Source organism: Xiphophorus maculatus, chromosome 13 (assembly GCF_002775205.1).
Source record: "Xiphophorus maculatus strain JP 163 A chromosome 13, X_maculatus-5.0-male, whole genome shotgun sequence".
Classification (NCBI taxonomy): Eukaryota; Metazoa; Chordata; class Actinopteri; order Cyprinodontiformes; family Poeciliidae; genus Xiphophorus; species Xiphophorus maculatus.
Window position 1 is genome coordinate 8,271,981 of NC_036455.1, and position 25,233 is coordinate 8,297,213.

Sequence of the window (25,233 nt, forward strand, 5' to 3'; positions counted from 1 at the left end):
TCACATGTGATTAGTTAAATTACATTTAGAAGGCCTCTCACCTGTGTGAGCTCTCTTGTTATAAACTAAACCAGTTTTTTGACTGTAACGTTTTCCACAGGTGATGCATGAAAAAGGACTGTCACCTGTGTGAGTTCTCGTCATGTGACTCTTTTGAAAAAACAAACTATCATGAATTTGACAAGAATACAGCTTCTTATCTGTGAGAGTTTTCTTGCAGTTGAGAACTGGTTTTCTGACATCTTTTAATTTTTTGTTTTGGGTCTTCGTCCCCTGTTGTCACACAGACCTGCTCCTGGCTCTCAGCTTCAGAAGCAACTTGTAAGATAATTTGGGTTCCATTTGGTTCTGGTTCAGTGTGGCATTTTTTTCTAATTAGCTGGAGTCAGTGTGAAGGTATTGGTCTCCTGCTTCGGCACAAGCATCTCTTCTTCCTGACCGATGCATAGTTCCTGCGCTTCATGTTTTATCTGTAGGTGTTCTGGTTCTTTTTGGTCTTTTATCTACAGTAGATCTGTAGATGTTGAAGTTCTGCTTGCTCCTGTTTCATCTGCAGATGTTCCGGTTCCGGGTCCTCCTGGACTGCACTACTGTTCCTCTCCTGATCATGGAAATGTTGGTCAGTGAAAAACTTATTTACTGTTGATACACAAAATTTGGGAAGCTCTGATAATGAAAAAAAGAAAAGCTTTTAAATATGTATTTGCTACATGGCTCTATTGATGCTTTACTTACAGTTCAGTTATAAAACTATGGCTGCAACTAATGATTATCACTAATCTCTCAATAATCCATTAATGTTTTTTTTAGCAGCATTTATTTTTAAGCATCTCTGATTTTGTTTTAGTGCATTTTCTGCTTATAGTATTGACGCACCAATTAATGAACGAAAAGCCCACAGTGGTCACTGACAGAAAATTATCCACAACTGATAAAAGTAATGAATAAAACTTTACTAAAAATTAACCCTTAAAAAAACATTATTTTTGAATTTTGATTCAACAAAATCTAAAACAGGTTTGGACAAAAATTATGGTACACTGCAGAAACACAAACTCTTACCAATAATTTTTGTCTAGTTTCTTGTCCAAATATCTTAATAGACTTGGAAAAATATAAAAATAACTTTGCAGCAAGATATAGGAGCTTGTTTCATGTCAATCATTCTTATTTAAAAGTATAAAAACATAAAACATCAGCCTTTATGAAATGAAAAAGGAATGCCGCCAGAAAGTGTGCCGCTCTTTCACTGTAATGTTTTCGGCAGCAGTCTAGTGTAAAGTTTCCCAAGCCTGGTCCTTAATGCTCCGTACATTTTACATGGACACATTAATTTGTTGCTTGTGTTATACAAGTTTATACTTTTTTTTGTCATTTTATTTATAAGTCTTTTGTGCAATATTTAATCCGTTACTCACATGTCCCTGCAGAGAAAATTAAGTGATAATTTTTCTGTGCTATTTTCACGTTTCGATCAAATATAATTGCTTAAACGTTTAACCACAACCATAGGTTTTTAACAACCTGCAGAAATAAATTAGCTGATTCTTTTGTGTCAATTAATCATAAATCGGATTGTCATTTCAAACTTTAAACATCCATTATGACAAGATTAAAACTCTTAGTTTTAATTCTTAAAACTTGTTTTAAAAAAACTCCAGACAACAATGATGCGTATTCAACCAGGTTTTTATTCCTTTTCTATTCATAACACTGAACACGAAGGAAAACATTCACATTAAAATGTCAGTTATGCTTTCATGTATTTAAACTTCAATGGTCCCTATTAGCAACCAGGATTTCATGTTTGTTGTGAGGAAAAACTCACAAGCAGTCCATTTTGTTCTGTAAAACCTACAGACATTTTTTTTTATTTATTCCAAGACATTTTTAAATCAGACATTTAAATAATTTTATCAACACATTCTCTAAACTAAACCTTCTTCAAAACAGTCTGCATATGAAAAAAAATACACTGGAAAAACATCACAAGTCAGACTTGCTTTGAAGTCAATGAAGATCCATGCAAAGGAAGACAAAAAGATCAAACATCAGCACTGTTTGGTTCGCCGATTGAACCTCCCTTTAAACTGGGAAGTCAAACTTGGCAGAAAGACATTACATTAGTGTAATTAATATTTTAGTGCGATTCTTATTTTTCTTCGTCAGAAAAATGTAGTTAAGCTGTGATTACGTATTAATCACTCCAGATTCTGAACAGTTGAGTTTCAAAAGCACCTCGATGCTTCAGTTTTACGCCTTCTCGCCAGTGTGGATTCTGGTGTGACGAGTTAATTTCGATCTTTGCCTGAAGGTTTTTCCACAGAACATGCAGGAGAACGGCTTCTCACCCGTGTGAACCCGCATGTGATACGTCAAACTGCTTTTCTGGGTGAAGCTTTTTCCACAGGTCAGACATGAGAAGGGCTTTTCAGCCGTGTGAATTCTTGAATGAATGAGTAAAATACTTTTGAAACTGAAGCTTTTTCCACAGGTGATGCACGAGAAGGGCTTCTCGCCGGTGTGACCCTTCATGTGATACGCCAAGTTACCTTTCTGACTGAAGCATTTTCCACAGGTGACGCATGAAAACGGCTTCTCACCTGTGTGAATTCTCATGTGTCTCGTTAAGTGACTGTTTTGAGGGAAAATTTTGCCACAAATTTTACAGGAGTATAGATTCTTGAATGTATGAGTTTTCAGGAAGCTGTTTTGTTTTGGTTCTTCGTCTTTTCTGGATCCAGGGCCTTCGGGATCCTGTTTCTTAGATTCAGGAGCTTCCTGGTTACGTTTAGAAGCAGATTTTTTCTTATTGTAAAGAGTCATCATTGACGTATCAATCTCCTGCTTCAACACAACGCTCTCTTGATCCTGACTGATGTAGAGTTCCTCCTCTTCCTCTTTTATCTCCAGATGTACCAGCTCCACCTGCTCCTCTTGTTCCTCTTGGTCCCGTTTCATCAGAAGAGGTTCTGATTCCTCCTCGTCCAAACTGGTTTTCTTCTCCTGGCTAGAGGGCTGCTGGTCATCTTTACTGTCATAAAATTGAGGCAAATCTGGATGAGGAGAAAGAAGAAAAGATTAGAAATGTGAGTGAAATGTGAAAGCCCACTTGACTTTAAAGGGAACCTGTCATGCAAAATTTACATTTTTCACATTTCTGTTCTTCCATTTGGGTCTCAACTCCTTCTAAAACAGTTTAAGTGCTTAGAACAACACTCAGTTGTTTTTTGGCAATAAGTTAATATCGTTTGATGTCTGGTGTCCCAGTTGTTAAGTCCCATTAGATGGGCACTGCCCTGTAACCTAAGGGCAAGCCTGGCATGTCACCTAGCAACCCAAGTTGAGATCCAGGATGTTTGGTCAGCTGGTTTTACCACTGTATGCGCTGTACAGTGGCTGCTGGACAAGACAAGTGTTTTGTTGTTGATTTACCATTCAGAAAGCACTTGCTGCATTCTTGTTGGTTGTACAGGAGGCTCTACTTCTGCTCATCTAAGATGTACAGTTGTATAATTGTGCATCTGTTTGCAAACATTTTCACATGCAAGTGTAAATGTTGAGCTTGGGGTTGTGGCCAACAGAGGCTTATTTGGATTTAAAGTGACAAGAGGCCCTAAAGCAGCTCATTCTAAAGCAGACTAAGATCTCTTAATCCAAAAATGATTTTGTGCAAAAAAATGAACATGTTTAGTGTAGCAGGTCACCATAAAAACGGGTTTTCATTAAAAAAAAGCTCATTAGGCCAATTATACTCAACTAAACAGTCTCCTATTTCTCCACTAGATGTCACTGAAACCGAGTTTAGAGTGAGTTAACTCATTCTTGATACAATAAAAATAGTTTATAAATATTCACCTCCTAACCAATATTTATGAGACAGAATAGGTGTAATAAATGAAGTTTCATGATCATAATCAAGATAGTACTAGTCTATTTGCAAAAAGACTACTTTTACTACTCTGCACAAACACACAAAAGTAAACTTTTTTCCATAATCTTACCCATTTTATTTTTAATGCTATTTTCTATTGTAATTTTTTTTGTGTATCCATGAGACATCCATTTGCCTGTTAACTGAATTTTAGCCAAAACGTTGTATCTTAAACTGAAGATGGTGTTAACTTTGTCTAAATCATCATTACTAGAGGAAGAATTTATACATTTTTGTGTTTGAAATGGTTTAACAAAATGACTTGAACGTAAACGTTACTTTGAAAACAATAACAAAAAAAGCACTTTCCAAGGACGCTTCCATCAATTATGTAGGCACCCTCGCCACTCTCAATATGGCGGACGCGATGACGCGTTGTTTCTACTGGACAACGAAGCCAATGTGGCGTCTGGCTCGTTTGTGGGCTTCGCCGTATATTCTGGGAATGGGGGCTGGCTTGACCGCGGCGAATGGGCCCGAAGCCGCATTTACCTGATTAAATGAAGCTGTAGAAGTGTCGACGTTAAACTAAACCCACCATATGAGCTCAAATCCTCCCAACAACCCAAATAAATGAGCGCCGCTGTATTTTTTCCACATCTACCGCTGTGAAGTCCAGCAGTCTGAGCTTACCATCGACCTCCTCTTCGGACTTGACGATGATTTCTTTAAACTCAGGAAATGTTTCTTCAGCGGGAGTTTCATGCTCCTTACTTAGCGCTCTCCGAGGCTGAACTGAAGACATTTTTAATGCAGACAGTGAAATGCTCCGCCTAAAAGAACAGATGGAGTCTCCTGACAGTCTCCGAAGCCAAGCTAACGCTGTCAGGCTGTGTTTGGATCTCCCGTGCTTCTCCCTGTGACGCTCTGGGAGAAACTGTGAACTAACTTTAGTTCCGCTTTAATTTGAACTTAAAAAATAACAATACTGGAAATGGATTAAATATAACAAAATGTTTTTGTAAAATTGTTTAGGCGTAGCTAACATAACGTTTTCAGTATGGTGCTGTAAATATGGGTATTGCCGTTTTGGATTATTTTTCACAAACAGCCTCTTTGTCTCAGCACTAACCACCAGCTTTGATGTGGGATTTTTGGATTTCTGTAGATTATTTTTTACACGTTTGATAAACGTTTTTTTGAAAATCTAAAATCAGAAAGTCTCTAGTACAAAAAACTTTGAGTCTAATAAAAGGAGACAAGAGGCTACTTCTGATATTTTCTGTCTCTCAGTCATTGTGCCTTGTGTGTGTTTACACTGACAGACACTTTCTGCACCATACTGTCTTTCTTATCTTTTTATTATGTGAATTTTAACCATTTGATCTGGGAATGGGTAACTTTTATGGATGCCGCAGGATACCTGAATTTCCACAGGATTAGTAAAGAACCATTTTATCATTCAAGTATTTTGAAAGAGTTGCTGTTGATGGTGATGCTGTGGGCAGGAAAGATCTCTGGTAGCAGTCAGTCTTGCAAGGACTCTGAAAAGGCCTCTGACTGAAGATTTAACATGCTAACAGATCAATATTCAGGCAGCAGAGACGATATTCCAAAGTAACGTGTCCTTCATAACACAATCAGTTGTTGGAAACCAATTTCTAATCCACCAGGTTTGCTTTTGCAGCTCTGATTTAAATCGCTTTCTTTGAGCTTTTGAGATGCTAATCAGCTGCTTGCGGTTGTAAAAACAAAACCATGTTGCCACGGTTACGCATCATAGAAGTAAAATTGTCAAAGTAAAAATCCTTCCAGCAACACTGTAAAACATTTGAAGATGGTTTAACCTGAAAATGAAATTTAAGTCGACAAGAAAATGGTTTTGGTTTTAACTCAGAAATTAAAGTTTATGAAGTTGATTTTACAACAAGAGACACGTTGTCTAAATATTGTTTTTTAAGTTAATTAAATTTGAATTGTGAGTTTTAACTTAATGCTGCAATTTAACCAAATAATTATTTAACAATATGCAATATGTTAAAGAGCACACATTTATGTTATTTTACTCACATTATCAAGTTAAAATAAACTTATTTTTACTTTAGGAGGATTTAAAGTTTTGTGTCAAATTCCATGGACAAAATTTCTGATCTGAAAATGAATTTTATTAGAAGATAACAATGAATTCTGCCCAGAAACATTTAGGACATTAAAATAAACATTAATAAAACACAAGAGTCAGATCAACGTAACTCACTTCCATCTCAGATACAAAAACATGCCGCTAAGCATTCTGGGAAATAATGCCCACTCCTGTCTTTGTCTTCTTTCAGTATTAACCTAAAAACTCCAGTTTATTCAACTCTTGGAAGTTTGACAAAATTAATAAAAAGTTAACACAACTAACTCCTGAAAGTTTATCTTTCACAAACTCACATTTAGGTTCAAAATCTAAAACTGGCTAAATGTATTAGATAGTAGACACAACTAAATGCAACTCAAATGTTTTACAGTGGGCAAAGCATCCAAATGCAGAGAGAATAATAATCCAAGCATTGAAGCCGCCACCATGCTTTTTCTTTTGTCAATGTAGATTTATTAAACTTTACACAGAGAATAAACACTCAAAACAGGACATGGGGGAAAAACATCAAAAAGCCCCCATGGGGTTATACAGTGACTATCCAAAGAACAAATAACACCTTATGCAGAGGGCGCCATGTTAAGTCAATCTAACTCTTTAATTAAAAAAAAAACTTCTAACATGACAGATCCATCTGTGGAGTGGTCACTTTTCTAGTTCGAGAGAATGAGCCGATGTGCTAGAAGGGAGGAGCAGGACATACAGTTCAATGGCGGCTTTGTGAGAGAAACATTGTTTTTTGATGCACCAAAGAGAGAAATGGGTGAATGGTGACTCTAAAACCTCCTAAATAAGCTTCAAAAGTTACGACCAGAATTCTGTTAGAACAGGACACGACGAAAAAGTGGCAGAGTGTAAAGTTTACTCCCGTCACAAATGGTGTTCACATGGGGAAAGAGTTTTGACAGTATGGAGCCTTTGTACCATCTTAAATTTAATAAGTACACATAAATGGAGGCAGATTGGATTCATTGAGGAGTTGTTCTTCAGCTATGTTTGTATCGCGTCTTTCTCCTAATGATCTCTTATTATAGACGACGAGGAATCCTCCATTGCAAATCTTGTAGTGTGTAGCTGTTTCTCTCCCTTGTTTCTCCAGACACAAGCAATGCATTTATGGCCGGTGAGATTTAATTTTATCTCACCCGACCAAAGGGCGCACTTCCAGTCAGCAGAGTATTTCTCCAGGCTGTTGTTGGCGTTCTTCAGTCTGGCATGACTTCCCTGCAGAAATGGAGTGTTTCTCTAGTAATGGTCTTCTAGCATGGTTTGGGTTTAAACATTTAATAAAGGAGGCGGTTGAAGGGAGCGATGGATGGATTATTCGCTCGGATTAATAGTTTAAAAATAATTATGTTCACAACTGGACCATTGTTATTTTGATCAAACTATTAAAGACTGTTTGCAAAATCAGATCTATAATTTTTTTTAATCCATGTCCAATGAGGCCTAGATTTTGTAAAAGGAAAGAAAAAGGTTTAGTTCCTTTTATAAGAAAAAAATGGCCAACATTGACTACATCTAAGTTAATGAAGTATGATTCATACACTTTCATTCAGACAACTTTAACATAACTGCTGTGCAGATGGAAAATAAGAAGCCAATTCTTACAGTGATGTGAAAAAGCAGCACAGATTTTTTCTGTTTTTTCTTTTTGTTAGACTTTAATGTTTACTCTTATGAAAGTCCTCTGGACTGGAGTATTTTTTCTAACTGCGTGGTACTTATGTCAAAATTGTGCCCTTATTGTAAAGTATTTTTCATTCTTTATTATGTTTTGTATATGTTTTTATGTTCAATTGTTCTGTGAGCCTGTGAATTTGTAGACGTTGCACAGAAATGTCCCCGTTGTGGGACAGTAAAGAATATTTCTATTCTAAGATTCTAACAAAATTTTAATCTGGGACCAAGATAAAAAAAAGTTTCCTTTAGTAAGAGTATTTAACCAACATAAATAGGAGTTTAGAAAGTCTTCCAGTTTACTACTAGCAGAACTAATTTCTAGCACGTTTAGCATGTGGACGTTTAGGTGGCAATAAATGAGGTTTACGGACAAATACAAGACATGAACAACCAGAAGTGTTAAACCCATACATGCAAACATTCACATATATTAATTGTTTAGAGCCTTTTTATTGGTTCTCATCCTGTTCTCCATCTGTGATGCAGCAGCAGCAAATTATGTTTTTCTGTACCCACAATGCATTAGTGTTCCACAGTAAACAGTTTAAAATCTTCTTGATGTGCTGTGTGCTTTCTGACTGGTCAATTAGGCAAAATGAGCAACAGCGTTAGCGTTAGCAATACTCAACAACTATAAAACTGAAACTATGAGGGGGAATGTCTATTCTAAAGAATCTCCTCCTGAAGGCGTGCAGCCACAGATTTCACCTTGTATAGGGCGACATACTCCATGTCATGACATTAACACATGGTGGGTATCAACACGATTGAATTTAGTGTTTTAACATTAGCTTCAACTAACTACCATGTTGGTCTAGTGCTTTAGTGTTAGCAGAAATGTTTATGATTAGTGCTTTAGTGTTAGCAGAACTAACTTTTTAGTTAGCAGTGTCAATCACCTCCATTCTACAAATAACACACAATCCAACATTAATAATCACACTTAAAAAAATAAAACCTTAGTAGAAAGTAAAATATATAGTGGGTATATTTGCTATAAATATACATATAATTTTCTTTAAATGTTTAAAAGGTAAAATTACAGGTTATAAATATAAGTTTTGTTATATTATTTACTTTTGAATTAACTGAAAGTTGTACTCTTTTTTTAACTTCCAAGATCAATTATTTACACAAGTGCCCAATAAGTGCATCTTAATGAACTACAGACTATGTGATTTCTCAGATTAAACATTTTCTCGTGTGTGAGTCCCCATGTGAAACTTCAAACTATGCCTGCCACTGAAACACTTTCCACAGGTCTGACAAGAGAAAGGCTTCTCCCCCGTGTGGGTTCTCATGTGATCCGTCAGGTGGCTGCGCCGTGAGAAGTACTTCCCACACACTTCGCATGGATAGGGCTTCTCTCCCGAATGCGTTCTCATGTGAACAGTCAGTAGGCTACTCCGAGAGAAGGATTTACCGCATAGCCCACATGGATAAGGCTTCTCGCCTGTGTGAATCCTCATGTGGACGTTTAAGGCACTGTTGTGGGTGAAATGTTTCCCACAGGTGAGACACGGGAATGTCTCACCTGTGTGAGTGATCATGTGGACGTTTAGGTGGCAGCTCCGGGAGAAACGTTTCCCACACACCCTGCAGGGATACGGCTTTTCACCCGTGTGGGTTCTCGTGTGGACAGTTAAGGCGCTGCTTTGAGTGAAACTTTTCCCACATGACAGACATGGGTAAGGCTTCTCACCCGTGTGTATTCTCAAGTGAGCGGTCAGGCTGATCTGCCTGGTAAAACCCTTCCCACAGGTCAGACACGAGAAAGGTTTCTCACCAGTGTGTGTTCTCATGTGACGAGTTAAATCCCCGCTGTCGTTGAAACCTTTACCGCACACTTCACACGGATAAGGTCGCTCGCCCGTGTGAGCTCTCATGTGACGGGTCAGGTTACATCTCTGAGTGAATGTTTTTCCACAGGTCAGACACATGAAAGACTTCTCACCTGTGTGAGTTCTCATGTGATCGTTTAAGTAACTACTGAGTGTAAAATATTTATCACAAACGTCACAGGAATACAGGTTCTCATCCCGGCTTGATTCGGAGTCTTCAGGATTGCTCCCTTCCTGATTCTGGGTCTCAGCTTCTGGAGAGTCCTGGGAGTCGGGTCCATTTATGATTGGTTCTGGCTCAACACAGTCTCTATCCTCAAAGGAACTAGCCTCCTGCTTCAGTGAAACCTTCTCCTCATCCTGACTAATACGCATTTCCATCTCTTCCACTTTCACCTGCAAGATTTCCAGTTCCTCTGGTTCTGGTTTTATGTGTTGATCCTCTTGCTCCACATGGTTCTGCGATCTGTGCGTAACCTCTTGTTCCACATTGTGTTCCTCTTTGACCTGCAGAACTTGTAGTTCCACCTGTTCTTCCTTTATCCTCTGATGTTGTAGTGCCGCCTGGTTCTCAGTTACAGTCAGAAGTTCCTGCTTCTTCTTGCTGTCTGTTATCTGCAGCGGTTTCAATTCATCCCATTCTTCTTTAATCTGAACTAGTTCTTGTTTCTCCTGGTTCATATTAGAGTTCCCATCCTGATGGTCTGTGAAATTCTGCCGTAGACGATCTGGACAGGCAAACAAAGGAACAACGTTACAGGATACTGTGTGATCTACAGATTACAAATGTGAATTTTAGATTTAATTAATAGCCATAAAGTTGATTAATATTTTAATCTATTGAGCTGTATGTGTATTGAACTGAGTGGGGCTTTGACACATTTTTGGGAAAACCTTTAGCCTCTTTATAATTTAACTTCCTGTTTTATGACGTCTCTTGAAAGCCGAACCTGGAAGGTGAAAGTATGTGTGACGTCAAACTGTAACATTTGCTTTTTCTGTTGTTGCTGCAAAAATAATTTTGAGAAGTTCTGTAGGATTTGCTTATATTGTGTAAACAGTTCATGTTAATTGAATGACCATTAAGGAATTCTTCTCTTGATCTCCTCAGGACATGATGTTATCTGTATTAATAGTGCTATCTCAAGAAAGTACTTGAAAATGTTTTCATTTAAATATTAACTACGTTTAAAATCCTGTCTTTTTCCGGGGGGAAGATTATCTGCATCAATTTTAACATTTTTGGAAGACTGAAGATTTTTTAAGGTTTATTTATAGGAATAATTTTTTTTTTAAAACTGCAAATTTGACTGCAACGTTTTGAAAAAGATGCCCCAATATCAGTAATCACAGGCAGCAACAAACGCAAAAAACATCCTGGAGGGACGGATTATTACAAGTCGTGCAGCTGCAGAATACAACTCCTCCATCTTGATCACAGGTGTCAAACCGAAGGCCCATGGGCCAAATCCGGCCCGCCATAAGTATTTATGTGGCCCTCCAGACTCTAAAGAGTCACATATATTGAATATTAAGATAACAGTTGTGTGCTTAGATAGTATTTTGTATAGAACCAAATTACTTCACTGTGAAAGATGTTAAAAATTGTTACATTTTAAGAAGTGCTAATCGATCGCAGAAAAAACTTTAATATTTTCACTGCAAACACATAAAATCTTGCCAAGTGAAATAAGACAAACTTAACTTAAAAGTAACTTTTCAGCAAGATAAGGTGGCCAGCTTTAAGTAAATGATTTCTTAATATTGATCTTTTTAAAAAGTATTTGTTCCATTGGCAGATAAATTAACTTATAAGATATATATCTTGAAATAATCAGCCAGTGGAACTACTACTTTGCTGACCTCATGCAAACTCAGATTTCTTGCTGAAAAGTTATTTGTAAATTATTTTTGTATTATTTCAAGTGTACTAATATATTTTCACTATAAACTAGACCAAAACCACTTGGTAAGATTTTGTTTTTGCAGTGTTGGCACCTTATTAATGGGTAGTTTTCTTATTGCATTCTGCCACAACTGACTCTTTGAGGAAATTCATAAAGTGGATGTGACTTGAAATAAAAGAAGTTTAACATTCCTGATCTAGATGAATAAAATACAGGTGATCATTTTTACAATGACAAGCTCATCAGGAAGGACAGCTGTGTGTTTGACCCACTGCAGGGGGGAGACAGAAGGATTCTGGCTAAAATAACATCACTGATCACATCTTTAATTTAGTTAGAATTAGTTTTCCATCTAGAATCTTCAAATCTCTGTTTCACTCTCAGTTGTTTGATTATAGTGGCTGCTGGCTGTGACCATGAGGTTACGCAATAACAGTCACAGCCTGGATAAAAACATTAGCAGCAATAAATGGCGAACAATTTCGAATCATTCTGAAGTTATATGAAGTTACTTTTGCCAGTTTTACAATCTTTTTCACACGACTCTCAGAAAATTAGCTTTTTCCAAAATTAGAAATAAATATTCAGCCACCTCACGCTGCGTAATTAAATTCCTCAGCGAAACAAAAAAACTAGAAGAAAAGCAAACTGACCTCTGGAGTGAGACGTGATGTTTTAAACCATATTAATATTCTAAGTTAAACAACAAGCTGAATATTTTCTCCACAACTGCACCATATATATGCATTTAGTGCTTCGTTCCAGCAGCTGTTGGATTCTCACCATCTCTCCTTCCAACAAACTCAATAATGTTTACATCTTTTCAAATATTTACTATTTGTTTTATCCTGTATTAATACCTGAAAGAGATATTTCTATTCTGTCTGCTGACATTCACTCCACTATTTATTTTATCCCTATAATAATCTATAAATAAACACAACAACCTACAAAGCGCGTTTAAAACAGTTTGATCAAATCTGTTAATCTGTTACAAACCTGCTCCGTGTCTTCGGTTCAGATCCAGCAGCCTGTGATCTGAATCCATTTCTTCTTCTTCGGTCGCTTTCTGTGAACTCGTTAAGAGGCCGAACTGAACATATTGTTGTTGTAAACATTCACATCACCGTCATCCTACGGCTAAAATGATCCAATTCTGCCCACAGACGGGAATCCGATCTATTTCGCTGCTATTAATGACTTGTTGTCTCATTGTGGCGCTCCGGGGGGAAACTGGAGCCCAACTTTTCGTTCCACTTCCAGTTTATCTTAACAGGGGAAGCCAAAAACAGTCTCTGAATTTAATTATTGTTCCCTACTTTATTCGAAAATATCCGTGTGAAATTTGTTAGGAGGAAATAAGCAATAATAATCAATATTTTTAACATAAACATTAATTACAAACTGTAATTAAGATCTACAGCAAAATCTCTAACAATAAATTAGTGCATACATATCTACATACGTACTTGTAGTAAAAGCATTGCTTAATAAGGTTTTAGTGCAAGATCAATTCAGTAAAATATGACATATTTGGTATATCACATATTAGTATGCTTAATATGGCTTTTCAAATATCCAATTAATTAGAAAAAATAAGAAAAAAAATGACTTTTTACAATGTATTTTTGCAAGTATGCTTTCTTGTCCACTTTTCTTACACTTGTTAGTGATCTGCATTTAGTTTTGTTTGATTTGAAAACAAATGCTACTTTTCTCTAAGAAATTATCTTCTTAACAGAAATAATTCAGTCATCTGAAAAGAGTGATTAGAATTTATTAAATCTTGAGAAAAATTTAAATAAAAATTATTTCATGTATTTATTTGACCAGGTAGTTATTTTTTTTTTTTTACCATTGTTTTCTTAGTTAACCAATACTAATTCCAGAATCTGGGATTTTTGAAGAACCTTTGACCTTGACATGGACTTCGTCATACATTGCACAAAATTTATATTCACCTAGTGAGAAAAAGCATAGAAAACGTTTCACGGCATGATAAAAGTAATGACTCTACTTAGGTCCAAAACCTATTCTATTCTTTTTTTAAAAATCTATTTTGAAAATTTAACAAGGAATACATTATTAATTTTTTAAAAGTGCATTTTGACACAATGAACTGAGCAGAAAAGAGAAAAAATTATGAATACAAACAGGAATAATCACACAAAACTTTATACACTATACACTATGTATAGTGTGATGAAAATAAAGCAGCAAATATTAAAAATACAAAAGGAATTTTAAATCTTAACTTAAGATATTAACATATCTGTATAAAAGAATTTGAAAATTTATGTAATTGTAAAGAAACGGTATTTATGAATAAAATTACTTTGCTATAATAATTAAATGACTACCATAATTCTACTCTTTATCCCTTGTTAGAAAACCAAATTCTATTAAATTAAAACTTAATAATGGAATAAATAGATTTATTTTTCAAGATCTATTTCAGTATTTTGAGCTTTTCTGTTCAGTTCCTGCATCTGACCAGAGGGGGGCGCAAGAAAATAAACCATTCCTCGATTTCCGCCGCGTAACCTCTGAACCCGGAGGTTCCCCACGTGGTTCAATGGAGGCCAGCAGAGGAAACGTGCAGAAAGCCGAACAGAGAACCGGCATGAAGAAAACAGAGAAAACGAACAAAAAGAGGAGTAAACAGGACGATGAAGAAGAGGAGGAAGATCAGGTGAGACTCTCACTGACAGGAGGAAGAGGAGGCGAACTGGGTGAAGTGGTCAGGAACTGGTGGCTAGCTGTTAGCATGCTAACACACTGAAGGCGAAGCAAAACAGTCGAGGGATTGTTTGAGGTTGAAGAAAATGAGACAGTTTTCTGTTCTGATTTTATCAAATTTAATCCTTTACGAGCTGCAGACCGTGAAGGGCCGTGACCTTTAACCTTACAGAGTTTATTAAAGTTATACCGGGAAGCTGCTGTAAGAGATGACAGCCCACGTTGAAGTTTATTTATTCCCCCAACATCAAATAAGACGGTTTTGCACCACTTGCAAATAAAATACACAATATTCGTAATGCTAAATATAACCTGTTCTCTAATAAAACATAATAAAAAATTACCTGAACTTTATACAATATTATTGACTTGAGCTACATGTAGAGTCCCCATAAATCGCCCTGCAGTAAGAGTTTAAAAATGTTTTTTGGATAAGACACTTGAATACTGAGTAACCTACTGCAACAGGTTGAACCATCAAAAGGATAAAACAAAGCAACTCTGATGTAGCCTTCATGTTATCTGCTAAAAGTCTTACTCTCTCTCGCTCTTCTGCAGCATTAAGGAACCACAGACATTTTTACAGATTTTATTTCAATATTCTCTCACTTCTGGCTTTATTTTTAACACCTCATTGATACTAAGTGTTACTAACTTTAATTCCTTCCTTCATTAATAACTTTGTAGTAAATATGGTGCTTTCCCTGATCTGAAAAAAAATTGGATTTTAGGGTTTCTTGGTGGTTTTTTTTTTAAACATGTCTGAACCTTTAAGATGTTTACAGTTTGGTGTTAAATGTCTGTTTGCTCCTCAGCTTTTCAATTTGAACAACAAATCTTTGGAAGAAGATGATGATTTATCAGACAGCGAGGAGAGCGTCTACTCAGGACTGCAGGATTCTGGGAGTGACTCTGACGAGGAGGAAGAAAAGGGAGGATCAGATGATGAGGATGAACAGGACCAGAATGAAAAAGTACTAATTCCTTTGGCAGATAAATTAACTTATGGGAAAAATGTCTTATTATTAAAACTAGTACAGTTTCATCAATAATAAGGACTTATTTAGTTTAAATAAACTTCTATAGCTTACTGAAAAGTTACTTGTAAGTTAGTTTTCTTATTTCAAGCGAACTAAAATATTTACTCTATAAATTAGATAATTACTTGGTAATATTGTGTGTTTTTGCAGTGCATAAAACAAATAATGTTTTGAATATTAGATACAATTTAAAAAATGCAGTTTTTAGTTGTTTATTCATTGAACGATTACATAACTAAGCCTGTTATTTTTTACAACCATTTTTGTTATTACATTGGAAACTATTTATTGAAAAGTTTTGTTTTTATTTATTCTAAAATAATAATAAAATCTTAGTTATTGACCATTATATTACTTGAAAATAGCCAAAAAAGATTATATCACATTAGTAGCTCTAAATGAGTTTTAGTCAGTAGGACTAAGTGGATATTTTGCTCTTTAGATTGTAAAAGTTTCAGACCCCTGATGAACTTGATTTCTGACTGGCTGGCAGAGACTCACCTGTTCTGCTCACCTGATGATCTGCTGTGATACTTTTCAGTCGACTGTGAAGAAGAAGGAAGGACCAGAGGAAGAAAAGGAAGTGAAGAAGGAAGACGAATACGACCATGACACGTCAGACGAGGAGGTGGGACGAGTTTTTGAAAATCAGACGCTCTCTGTGTCCTCGAGTGTTTTCGTTTTCTCAGACGGTCCGTTCATAATCTACTAGATACTCTCAAGTTAATTAAACTTTTTTTTAATAACAAGACCAAATCTGACCTTAGCATAACATTTTTTGAAACTTAATAAAGCCGCTGAAACGATTAGTTGGCTTCATTATGATTAATTGATATTTGAATTAATCGTTGACTAATTTAGTAATCAATTAATTGTTAACTGGTGCATACAGACTCAAATTAGGAAATATTCTGACTTGCTACAAATCATCAAGCATTCGCTAAAGCAGGGGTGGGCAACTCCAGGCTTCGAGGGCCGGTCTCCTGCAACCTTTAGATGTGTCTCTACTTCAACACACCTGAGTCAAATAATGAGGTCGTTAGCAGGACCCTGGAGAACTTGACTGCATTTAGGAGGTGATTCAGCTGTTGGATTCAAGTGTGTTGGACCAGGGAGACGTCTAAGAGTTGCAGGACACCGGCCCTGGAGGACCAGGATTGACCACCCCTGCGCTAAAGGAATGCCACGCTGTTGCATTTTGGGCAATAAAATGTTTATTTTATTTAACAAGTGAATTTAATGACTCTATTTGCATCTTTAAATATATTTATATTGCATAAGTAGTTAAAAGAAAAATGTGCAGAAGGGGCCAATTTTTAAAATCAGATTGATTAAATTGTCAGAATAGTCTTATTACTGAAATAATTGTTAGTTGCAGCCCTAAAAAATAAACTAAATAGGGGACACATTTCTGTGACGCACACATTAAAATGTTTGTTGTGAAGATGTCACGCCTGCAGAAAAAGGTTTGGTTTATAGTTTCTTGTTTCTGTTCCCTCGTGTGCCTCATCGCTATTTAATCCAGGATTCACACAGGTGCTTGAAATCCTTGAAAGTGCTTGAATTTCAGTCGTGTTTTTAATGTTTGGGAAATGTTTGATGTTCAAGTTTTTATCTGTGTAATTGAAATAAAGGTGAGGTTATTTTTTATACATTAACAGTTATTTATGGTGTCACATAATTATGAATTGAAATTGTCTTCTTTAATGTATTTGTTTTTTTTATTTCCAAAGTGCAGTGCTGGAAAATTTTGAAAACTCGCCTTGAAAATGCGTGAAACGTGCTTAAATTTTACTGTGGGAATTTTAAGTGTCCTAATGCTGTGAATCGTCCTGCAGGACATCAGGAACACGGTGGGAAACATCCCCATGGAGTGGTACAAAGACTTCCCTCACGTCGGCTACGATTTAGACGGGAAGAAGATCTTCAAACCGATCAGGAACAAGGACGAGCTTGATGACTTCTTGGAGAAAATGGAGAATCCCGACTACTGGTAGGAACAGGAAGGATGAAAACTGTCTGTTTTCCTTGTAGTTTCAGACAGGAAGTCGTGATGATGTTTTCTTAACAGGAAAACGGTTCATGACAAGAAGACGGCGAGCGACATTGTGCTGTCGGACGAGCAGATCGAGTTGGTGAACCGTCTGCAGAAAGGACAGTTTGGAGACGTCAACTTCAATGAATATGAGGTATTTATGTTTATTTGTTTACTTCAAACTGAAATTTTAAAAACTAATAAAACAAATAACCAGTAGGACAAAAGGAAGCATGTGCAAACACATCCAATAACAAAATAATTATCTTACCAAAACTTTTCTGTTTGTAAAGGAGGAAGAAGTGAGTTTAACTCAGTTTAATAAAATATATCACTTACTGACAGTAGTTATCAGAAATATGTAATGAAAAACCTGTGATATTGAAAGTTTTAACTTTTTTTTAAATGCACAAATTAAAAATGAAAAAACACACAATGCTAAAACAAGTACAGAAATAAAAAACAATATTTAAATTTCTGTCAATGGCAAGAACACAAAGTGAAGACCGAACACAAGGTCATTAAACCTTCGTTTTGTCATTCATGAATCTTCATGAATCTTCATTCATGAAGATTCATAAATCTTCATGAAGCAGCAGAATATTTCCTGTTTATTTTTCTAAAACAAATTTCCAAGGAATACTTACATTTTTAATTAACATTTAACACTGAAACTGGAAGACATTTTAAATATCCAAAGTAAATAAATAAAACAACAGAAACGTCAAATAAAATGCATAATAAAGTCTCTGTAAACATAATTGTCCTTCAAAATAAAGGGGCTTGTTAAGGCCAAAAAAACAAAACAAAATGAAAACTTTTATCATCTAGTTTTGGTAGAAAGAGAAAAAGAGAAAATCAATCAAATCTGCCAAAGGAAATTATTCGCTTGTTTTAATTTACCATGCGGTTGATTGATTTACTGCTTATTTCAACAGGCCTTGTACTATACTTACATAATCTAAGTTTTGCAAGAAACAAATAAAATAAATAAAAATAATAATCTACTAATATTGATAATAGTAACACAGACGGCAGGAAGAAACTCGTTATCATAATATATATTTGTGTTAGTCCCTGTCTTCACTGCAGATTTAGTAATTTAGTTTTGTGAGATTTCTGCTGACTCAGTTCTGCTTCATCCTCAGCCCACAGTGGAGTTCTTCAGTAACGACGTCATGATTCATCCAGTCACAAACAGACCTGCAGACAAGCGCAGCTTCATCCCTTCACTCATCGAAAAGGAGAAGGTAAAAACCACCAAAACACAAATACTTTTATCAGCTTCTCACGTCTCTAAATGTTTGAATTCACCTTCCTGCAGGTCTCTAAGCTGGTTCACGCCATCAAAATGGGTTGGATTAAACCTCGGCGGGTTCAGGACGACAGTAGGGGGCGATTCTACGACCTGTGGGCCAATGAGGACTCGTCCATTCTGGCCAAGCACAAGATGCACCTGCCGGCTCCTAAGATCCCTCTGCCAGGTCACGAGGAATCCTACAACCCTCCGCCAGAGTTCATGTTCACAGACGAGGAGGTTAGTCTCCTGCTAGGGCCAAATGCAATAAACAGTAAATCAATTAATCCCAAACCAGGAAGTTAGAGCACATCACCCAGTTCTAAAGTCCGTCCACTGGCTCCCTGTAGCTCAGAGAATAGACTTCAAGATACTGTTAGTTTATAAATCACTGAACGGCTCAATACAAAATCTTTAATGTATTGTGGTTTAGCTCCACAATACATTAAAGATTTTCTGCTGTTGTATCAACCTTCCAGGCCTCTCAGGTCTTCTGGTTCTGGTTCTGCTCTGCATCCCCAGAACTAGAACCAAACATGAAGAAGCAGCATTCAGCTTCTATGCAAAACAAATCTGGAACAAACAAACAGCCGAAACACTGAGATCCTATAAATCTCGACTAAAAACCCTCCTGTTTAGTTGCTTTTGATTAGCAGTAAGTGGAACATTGACCAACATATTTGACTATTTTGATTATTGCGTTTGACAAAATGTGATGTTTATTGTTTCACAATTGGTGACTGATGTTTTAAAGCACTTTACTCTGTCTTGTTTCTGAATTGTCCTGTACAAATAGACCTGACTTATGGTCTGTTTCTTCCTCTCTCTGTTCACAGAAAGCTCTCTGGGAGCAGCAGGATCCGTCTGACCGCAAACTGCCGTTTATCCCCAAAAAGTATCCCAGCCTCCGTCAGGTTCCAGCGTTCTCTCGGTTCATCCACGAGAGGTTTGAGCGCTGCCTCGACCTCTACCTGTGTCCCCGACAGAGGAAGATGAGGGTGACCACTTGTTCGTTACTCCTCCATCCAGCAGGTGGAGCCGATTAGTGACGTTAACGATTCCCCGTCTTCCTGCAGGTGAACGTCAACCCAGAAGATCTGATTCCCAAACTTCCCAAACCGAAGGACCTGCAGCCGTTTCCGACAACCCAGGCTCTGGTAAAATAAAAACAAAACTTAAAAGACGCAAAGATTAGATGCTTTCAACTAGAGATGAATCGATAAATCGTGATTAATCGATTATTGAAATAGTCATCTACTAATTTAGTGATCAATTAATCATTAACAGGTGATTTTAAAAAAAGCTATTGTTGAAAAAACAACAAACTTTAAGCAGTAATCAACCAAAAAATGTACAAAAATATAAACATTATCCATTTAAAAATAAAAAATCCTTATTTGTTTATGAATATGTTCTCTACCCAGAACTCTTTTAGTAGCAGTTTTAGCTTTATCTGGTTCAAATTTTGCAATAAAAGATCTGACATTAAGCAACTTTTGCTGCCCAATTAGTAATCAGTTAAATCTACAGATCATCTATAATGTTTTGATAAGTCAACTTTTCTCATTTTGATATTAGAAGTATATTTTTTAGCTGCAGATTCATAATTTGCTACAAGTTATCAAGCTTTCACTAAATTAATGCATTGTTGCATTTTAGGCAATGAAATATTAAATTTTTTTTATTTAAAAAGCAATTGAATTTAGATTTTTTTTATGTACTTCTAATATTGAATTAGCAATCAGCAAAATGTTCCAATTTCTTTTATCCGACGAATTAATCATCAGAATAATCAGTAGAATAATCAATAGCTCCAAGTTGCAGGCCTCATTTTGAGCTTTAATTTGGTGTGTTTCTGTGTGTCCAGGTGTATCGAGGTCACAGCGGCCTGGTTCGCTCCATCAGCGTGTCTCCATCAGGACAGTGGCTCGTTTCAGGTAAGAACTCCTCCTATCAAACAAAATCATACATCACTAATTAATAAAGCCTTAATATTGTCTGTAACATGTAGTATTATTTGGATTTTGATGCATTTGTATTTCATTTTATTTGTGTAGAACAGACAATAAAATGTAACAGAAATAAAACAATAATAAGACATGCCAATTGAAGTCCAATTTTTACGTTAAAATATGAAAGATCTTATGATTTCCTGTCTCTCTCAAACATACCCTCACCAGATAAACCTTTAAAGTATTCTGACATTAAATGATCCAAACTTTTGGTAAAATCCATCACCTTTTAATAACATGCCTAGTAAAATGAAAATGTGTATATTGACTAAACAATATATCTTTGAATAAAATCACTCGTTTGCTGTGTCTGCAGGCAGTGATGACGGCTCAGTCCGGCTCTGGGAGGTGTGTTCGTCTCGCTGCCTGAAGACGGTCCCAGTGGGCGGAGCCGTGAAGAGCGTTGCCTGGAACCCGAACCCGTCGCTCTGCCTCGTGGCTGTCGCTGTGTAAGCATCTCTGTTTTCAGAATATAAAGACGCTCTGTCTGATCCCCTACATGTCTCGCTAGAGCTGGATAATTTGGCTGAAAAATGTAGCACGATACAAGTGCTTCGTGTCGGTAGATATTTATAATTATTGATTAGTTTTTGTTTTAAATATCTGAAATACAGTCGAACCATTGATGTGACCTTTCCTGTTTTATCCAGTTTTCGCTCCATGTGAAAACTGTTGTTTATTTTTAAGCAGTTTTGAGGCACAGTGGCAAAACCTTAAACTGCTGCTGCGTCGGTTACTCAGCAGATTGTTGCTAGGTAACCAAAGAATGAGTGAGTTGCTAGGTGACCACAGAGAGAGTGAGTCAGTTGATTCCACCAACTTTGCTTAGCTGGCAGTGAGAGGTTAAGCAGCTAAAACATTTCCTCTGCCTACATCCCCCAGAATGCTGTGGGGTTCTGGTTTGAAATCAGTGAAATTATTGAATATTCTGTCTGACAGACATACACGCAGATAAATATTTTGTTATTGATTTACTGTCCAGCCCTATGTCTCACATCTTGTTCTCGTTGGGTTTTTTAGGGGCTCTGCTGTGTTGGTCTTGTCTCCAGCTCTGGCTGATAAACAGGTCGTCTCATCGTCGGAGAGGCTTCTCTCTGCCCAGCAGGAGGAAGGGCCCTCTGAAGGGTCTCAGCCTGTAGTTTGGTCAGAAACGGAGGGGGAGGAGCTAAATCAGGGCATCCGCCTCAAAATCCAACATCCCAAGGTGAGATAGAATAGAATAGAATAGAAATACTTTATTCATCCCAGCAGGGAAATTACTTCGCAGTTACAGCATAGAGATAAGACACAATAACAACTATAATTCCCCTGAATAGATTTAGAACCATGATTTAAAGCTGCAGCATGTAACATTGTGATGATAGTATGGTATAAGATTGATGATCTGTGAAATAATAAAGCTCTTCTGCCGTCTCCAACAGCCAATCAGAGCCAGGAGGCGGATTTTAGCACTCCTATGAATGCTAAGGCCAGTTAGCATAGCCACCAATAACAGCAGATAAATAGTTTTCCTGTAACGGCAAGTTGTTTTGTCACATTAACTAGCGAGTACATGAGGTTGATTGACAGCGCTAAGCCCCTCCTCCTGCCTCTGATTGGTTGTTTTTGGTCTGGAACAAGGAGATAGATTTTTTTCATAGATGATCTGTCTCATATTAAACTGTGACAACATGCTGGCATTTTTAACAAATATGTAAAAAAAAAAAAACAACATATTTTTAAATAAAAGTTACGTGCTGCAGCTTTAAAGGGAACTAACAGAGAGAATCCGTCTCCTCAGGCCGTCCACCAGGTGACGTGGCACAGTAAAGGAGATTACCTGGCGTCTGTGATGCCGGATCACTCCAGCCACCTGCAGGTGTTCATCCACCAGCTGAGCCGTCGGCGGAGCCAGAACCCCTTCAGGAGGAACAAAGGCCTGGTCCAGGCCGTGTCCTTCCACCCCATCAGGCCCTACTTCTTCGTGGCGACGCAGCGGTCGGTCCGGATCTACAACCTGGTGAAGCAGGAAATGACCAAGAAGCTCCAGGCCAACTCAAAGTGGATCTCCAGCATCGCCGTTCACTCTGGAGGTAGGTGGACGGGTTCTGTTCATTCCAGTGTTCGTGTTGCTGCTGGGGGCGGAGCCTGAGTCTCACCTGTCTGTCTGCAGGTGATCATGTGATCTGTGGGAGCTACGACTGCAGGATGAGCTGGTTCGACCTCGACCTTTCAACGAAACCGTACAAGATGCTGCGGTACGTTTTTATCTCTCATGATTTAGGTATTAATGAACAAATTCATCTCAGTAATTTAAGGTTTTTCATGTTAAGGGACTTATTAGTGAATCATATATAATATTATTTTAGCTCAGAAATTCACTTAAAAAAATTTAACTCATTCATTAAACATATTTCAGGTTTTTATTATTTTTGATAGTTACCTTTTTCAGAAGGTTTTACTAGTACATTCAATTCTGTTTATTTATGTAGCACAAGTTTACAACAAATGTCGTCGCGACACTTTACAAAAAAATTATTTCAGCTCAATCACACATTCATTGATTCTAGTTATCTAACAGTAAATTACATGACATTGAGTCACTCATTTTCTTTAGCTGCAGACGCATCTTTTTCCACAAATGATCAATCGTACAATAAAGTATCAGAATAAGATAGAATTTATTACGATTTGCACAAAGACACATTATAGGATAACGCTGGTATTTTTGTGTTTCTCCAACTCTATGGTAGTAGAGTTAAAAAATAAATAAATAAAAATTGAGAATAGATATGCAATGAAATCTACACAATAAAAGCAAACAACAATCATTCAAAATATACTTTAAGCTTCTGTGTATAAATAATTGATACACAGAAGCTTCCTGTTTTTTTAAATGCATGTTTGGTTTTTATTTGTCTATTTTATCTTAATTATTTTAAAAAACATCTGATACATTATTGCTATTTAGGCAATAAAATGTTTTATGTTGTTTATTTAAAAAGGAATTCAGCATTTCTTTGCATTCCTGAAGTGTGTTACCTAAAAATTCTGCAGAATGTGCCAATTTTCTTTTGATTAATTACTCCATTAATTGTAAAAAATAATTGATAGAATAATCTATTATTAGAATAAACACCAGCAGCAGCTCTGATAATAAACATTTTGGGTTTATATTACTGTAAGTTATATTTATTTGAATTTTCAGATATAAAACATTTGAAATATCAGGGTTTCCCCCAGTGCATTAAATCCTGCCGGGCCACCAGGCTTTACTTGACCCCCCACCAGGCTAAATGTTGTTTATTTTGTTATAATACATCAGTAACAGTGACAGCAAAGATGGGCTAAGCTAGGTTTATATATAATAAAATATTCTATATATTTAAAAAAGGTAATGGGATTTGACTATCCATACAAAACCTACAGAACCACTAGTTTTATTTAGTGCACTGCTATATTTATATCTTTGTTGTTGTTTTATTTCTCAATTTTTAGCCTTTTTTTTAACACAAAAACATGGTGGGGCAGCTGGTGGACTGCCCTAGCAGCCCTACCACTGGGTTGAATTGTAGGTTTTATATTTTGTTTTGATGTTTTTGTGTATACTGATTGGTTTGGTTTCTTCCTGGCCATCAGACATCATAAGAAGGCGGTGAGGAGTGTGGCGTACCACAGAGGTTACCCGCTGTTCGCCTCAGCGTCAGACGACGGATCAGTCATCGTCTGCCACGGAACCGTCTACAAGTAAAACCTCCTCCCGTTCACATGCCACACACCTGCTTTAAGGATCAAAGTGTTTCAGCTTTTCCTTTGTCTTCCAGCGATCTGCTGCAGAACCCGCTGATCGTCCCAGTCAAAGTTCTGCGGGGTCATGTGATCACTCATGACCTCGGCGTCCTGGACGTGACCTTTCACCCCACGCAACCCTGGGTGTTCTCGTCCGGCGCCGACGCCACCATCAGACTCTTCACCTGAGAACCGGCCCTTTATGACAGTGGCGGGGATCTCTGCCGCCCTGTTGTATCCTAGCAACCAGCTCTGACTGGTTGCTGGGTTTCCAGTCTTAGCAACCAGGTTGCTAGGATACAGCCAGCTCTGACTGGTTGCTAGGATACAACCAGCTCTGACTGGTTGCTAGGATACAACAGTGAGGAGGTTCTTTCCTGTAGTTTTTATGTTTGTTTGTACTCAATAAAATATAATATTCTTATTCCTCATGTTCACTTGTGTTTTAATCTGCTGAAAAATCTGTTTTAAACAACTGAAACAGATTTAGTGGGATTTAAAACATAAATCAGGACCAATCCACCATTTTGTTTCATTTAGCTGCTCAATTCAGACCCTTATTAGAGAAAATCAATTTACTGTCATTTAATGAAAAATATTCAACAAAAAAACCCCACATTTATTTGGGATCTTTGATGATTTAGTGCAGAAAACTATTCAGTTATTAACATTAATATTTAACATCCTGAGTTGCAAAGTGTTGTTGAAGTCTGGTGATTCAGGTTTTGTTTGACTAAAAGCTGCTTTTAAAAAATCATAGAAATAGAGTTCAGATCCCTTTTTATATTATTTACAGTATTATATGTACTTTTTGAATTGCTTTATCACATGGTGTATAAGAAAATGTGCTCATTTAAAAGAAATGTTTATATTAAAATCTTAAAATAGGAATAA

At 36.8% G+C, this 25,233-nt stretch overlaps 2 protein-coding genes and 1 long non-coding RNA gene across 4 annotated transcripts; 2 read left to right on the forward strand and 1 right to left on the reverse strand.

The window, feature by feature from the left end:
* The first annotated feature begins 174 nt into the window (after positions 1-174).
* LOC111610484 lies at positions 175-2,983 on the forward strand. The gene is made up of 3 exons (XR_002753664.1): positions 175-472; positions 557-619; positions 2,914-2,983. It is a non-coding gene; the product is annotated as an uncharacterized LOC111610484 (long non-coding RNA).
* Positions 1,672-12,674, reverse strand: LOC102220432 (gastrula zinc finger protein XlCGF57.1-like). 2 transcript variants are annotated; one of them, XM_023344653.1, is made up of 3 exons: positions 12,448-12,671; positions 8,943-10,269; positions 1,672-2,644 (listed from the first exon to the last, which is right to left on the reverse strand). In XM_023344653.1, exons 1-3 carry the CDS (start codon positions 12,494-12,496, stop codon positions 2,254-2,256), a joined length of 1,767 nt encoding a protein of 588 aa, XP_023200421.1. In that variant the 5' UTR covers positions 12,497-12,671; the 3' UTR covers positions 1,672-2,253. The 2 variants fall into 2 exon arrangements, with proteins under 2 accessions (XP_023200421.1, XP_014326686.1); XM_014471200.2 differs by lacking the exon at positions 1,672-2,644 and having other exon boundaries at positions 6,345-10,269; positions 12,448-12,674.
* A 1,307-nt stretch (positions 12,675-13,981) lies between these two features.
* Positions 13,982-24,770, forward strand: bop1 (block of proliferation 1). Its single transcript, XM_005805494.3, has 16 exons — positions 13,982-14,140; positions 15,003-15,161; positions 15,769-15,855; positions 17,066-17,220; positions 17,299-17,416; positions 18,411-18,512; positions 18,587-18,799; positions 19,396-19,557; positions 19,636-19,716; positions 20,427-20,496; positions 20,888-21,020; positions 21,592-21,775; positions 22,352-22,643; positions 22,724-22,808; positions 24,190-24,297; positions 24,375-24,770. Exons 1-16 carry the CDS (start codon positions 14,024-14,026, stop codon positions 24,526-24,528), a joined length of 2,220 nt encoding a protein of 739 aa, XP_005805551.2. The 5' UTR covers positions 13,982-14,023; the 3' UTR covers positions 24,529-24,770.
* The last annotated feature ends 463 nt before the right edge of the window (positions 24,771-25,233 follow it).

Bases quoted from the DNA above. Each gene is read 5' to 3' on its own strand.
- LOC102220432 (XM_023344653.1), bottom strand. From the start codon at position 12,496: ATGGATTCAGATCACAGGCTGCTGGATCTGAACCGAAGACACGGAGCA. The intron at 10,270-12,447 runs GTTTGTAACAGA...TTGCCTGTCCAG, and splicing joins GAACCGAAGACACGGAGCAG to ATCGTCTACGGCAGAATTTC. The intron at 2,645-8,942 runs TGGCAGGCATAG...CAAAATTTTCCC, and splicing joins ACCTGTGGAAAGTGTTTCAG to TCAAAACAGTCACTTAACGA.
- bop1 (XM_005805494.3), top strand. From the start codon at position 14,024: ATGGAGGCCAGCAGAGGAAACGTGCAGAAAGCCGAACAGAGAACCGGC. The intron at 17,417-18,410 runs GTATTTATGTTT...CTTCATCCTCAG, and splicing joins TCAACTTCAATGAATATGAG to CCCACAGTGGAGTTCTTCAG. The intron at 22,644-22,723 runs GTAGGTGGACGG...GTCTGTCTGCAG, and splicing joins CATCGCCGTTCACTCTGGAG to GTGATCATGTGATCTGTGGG.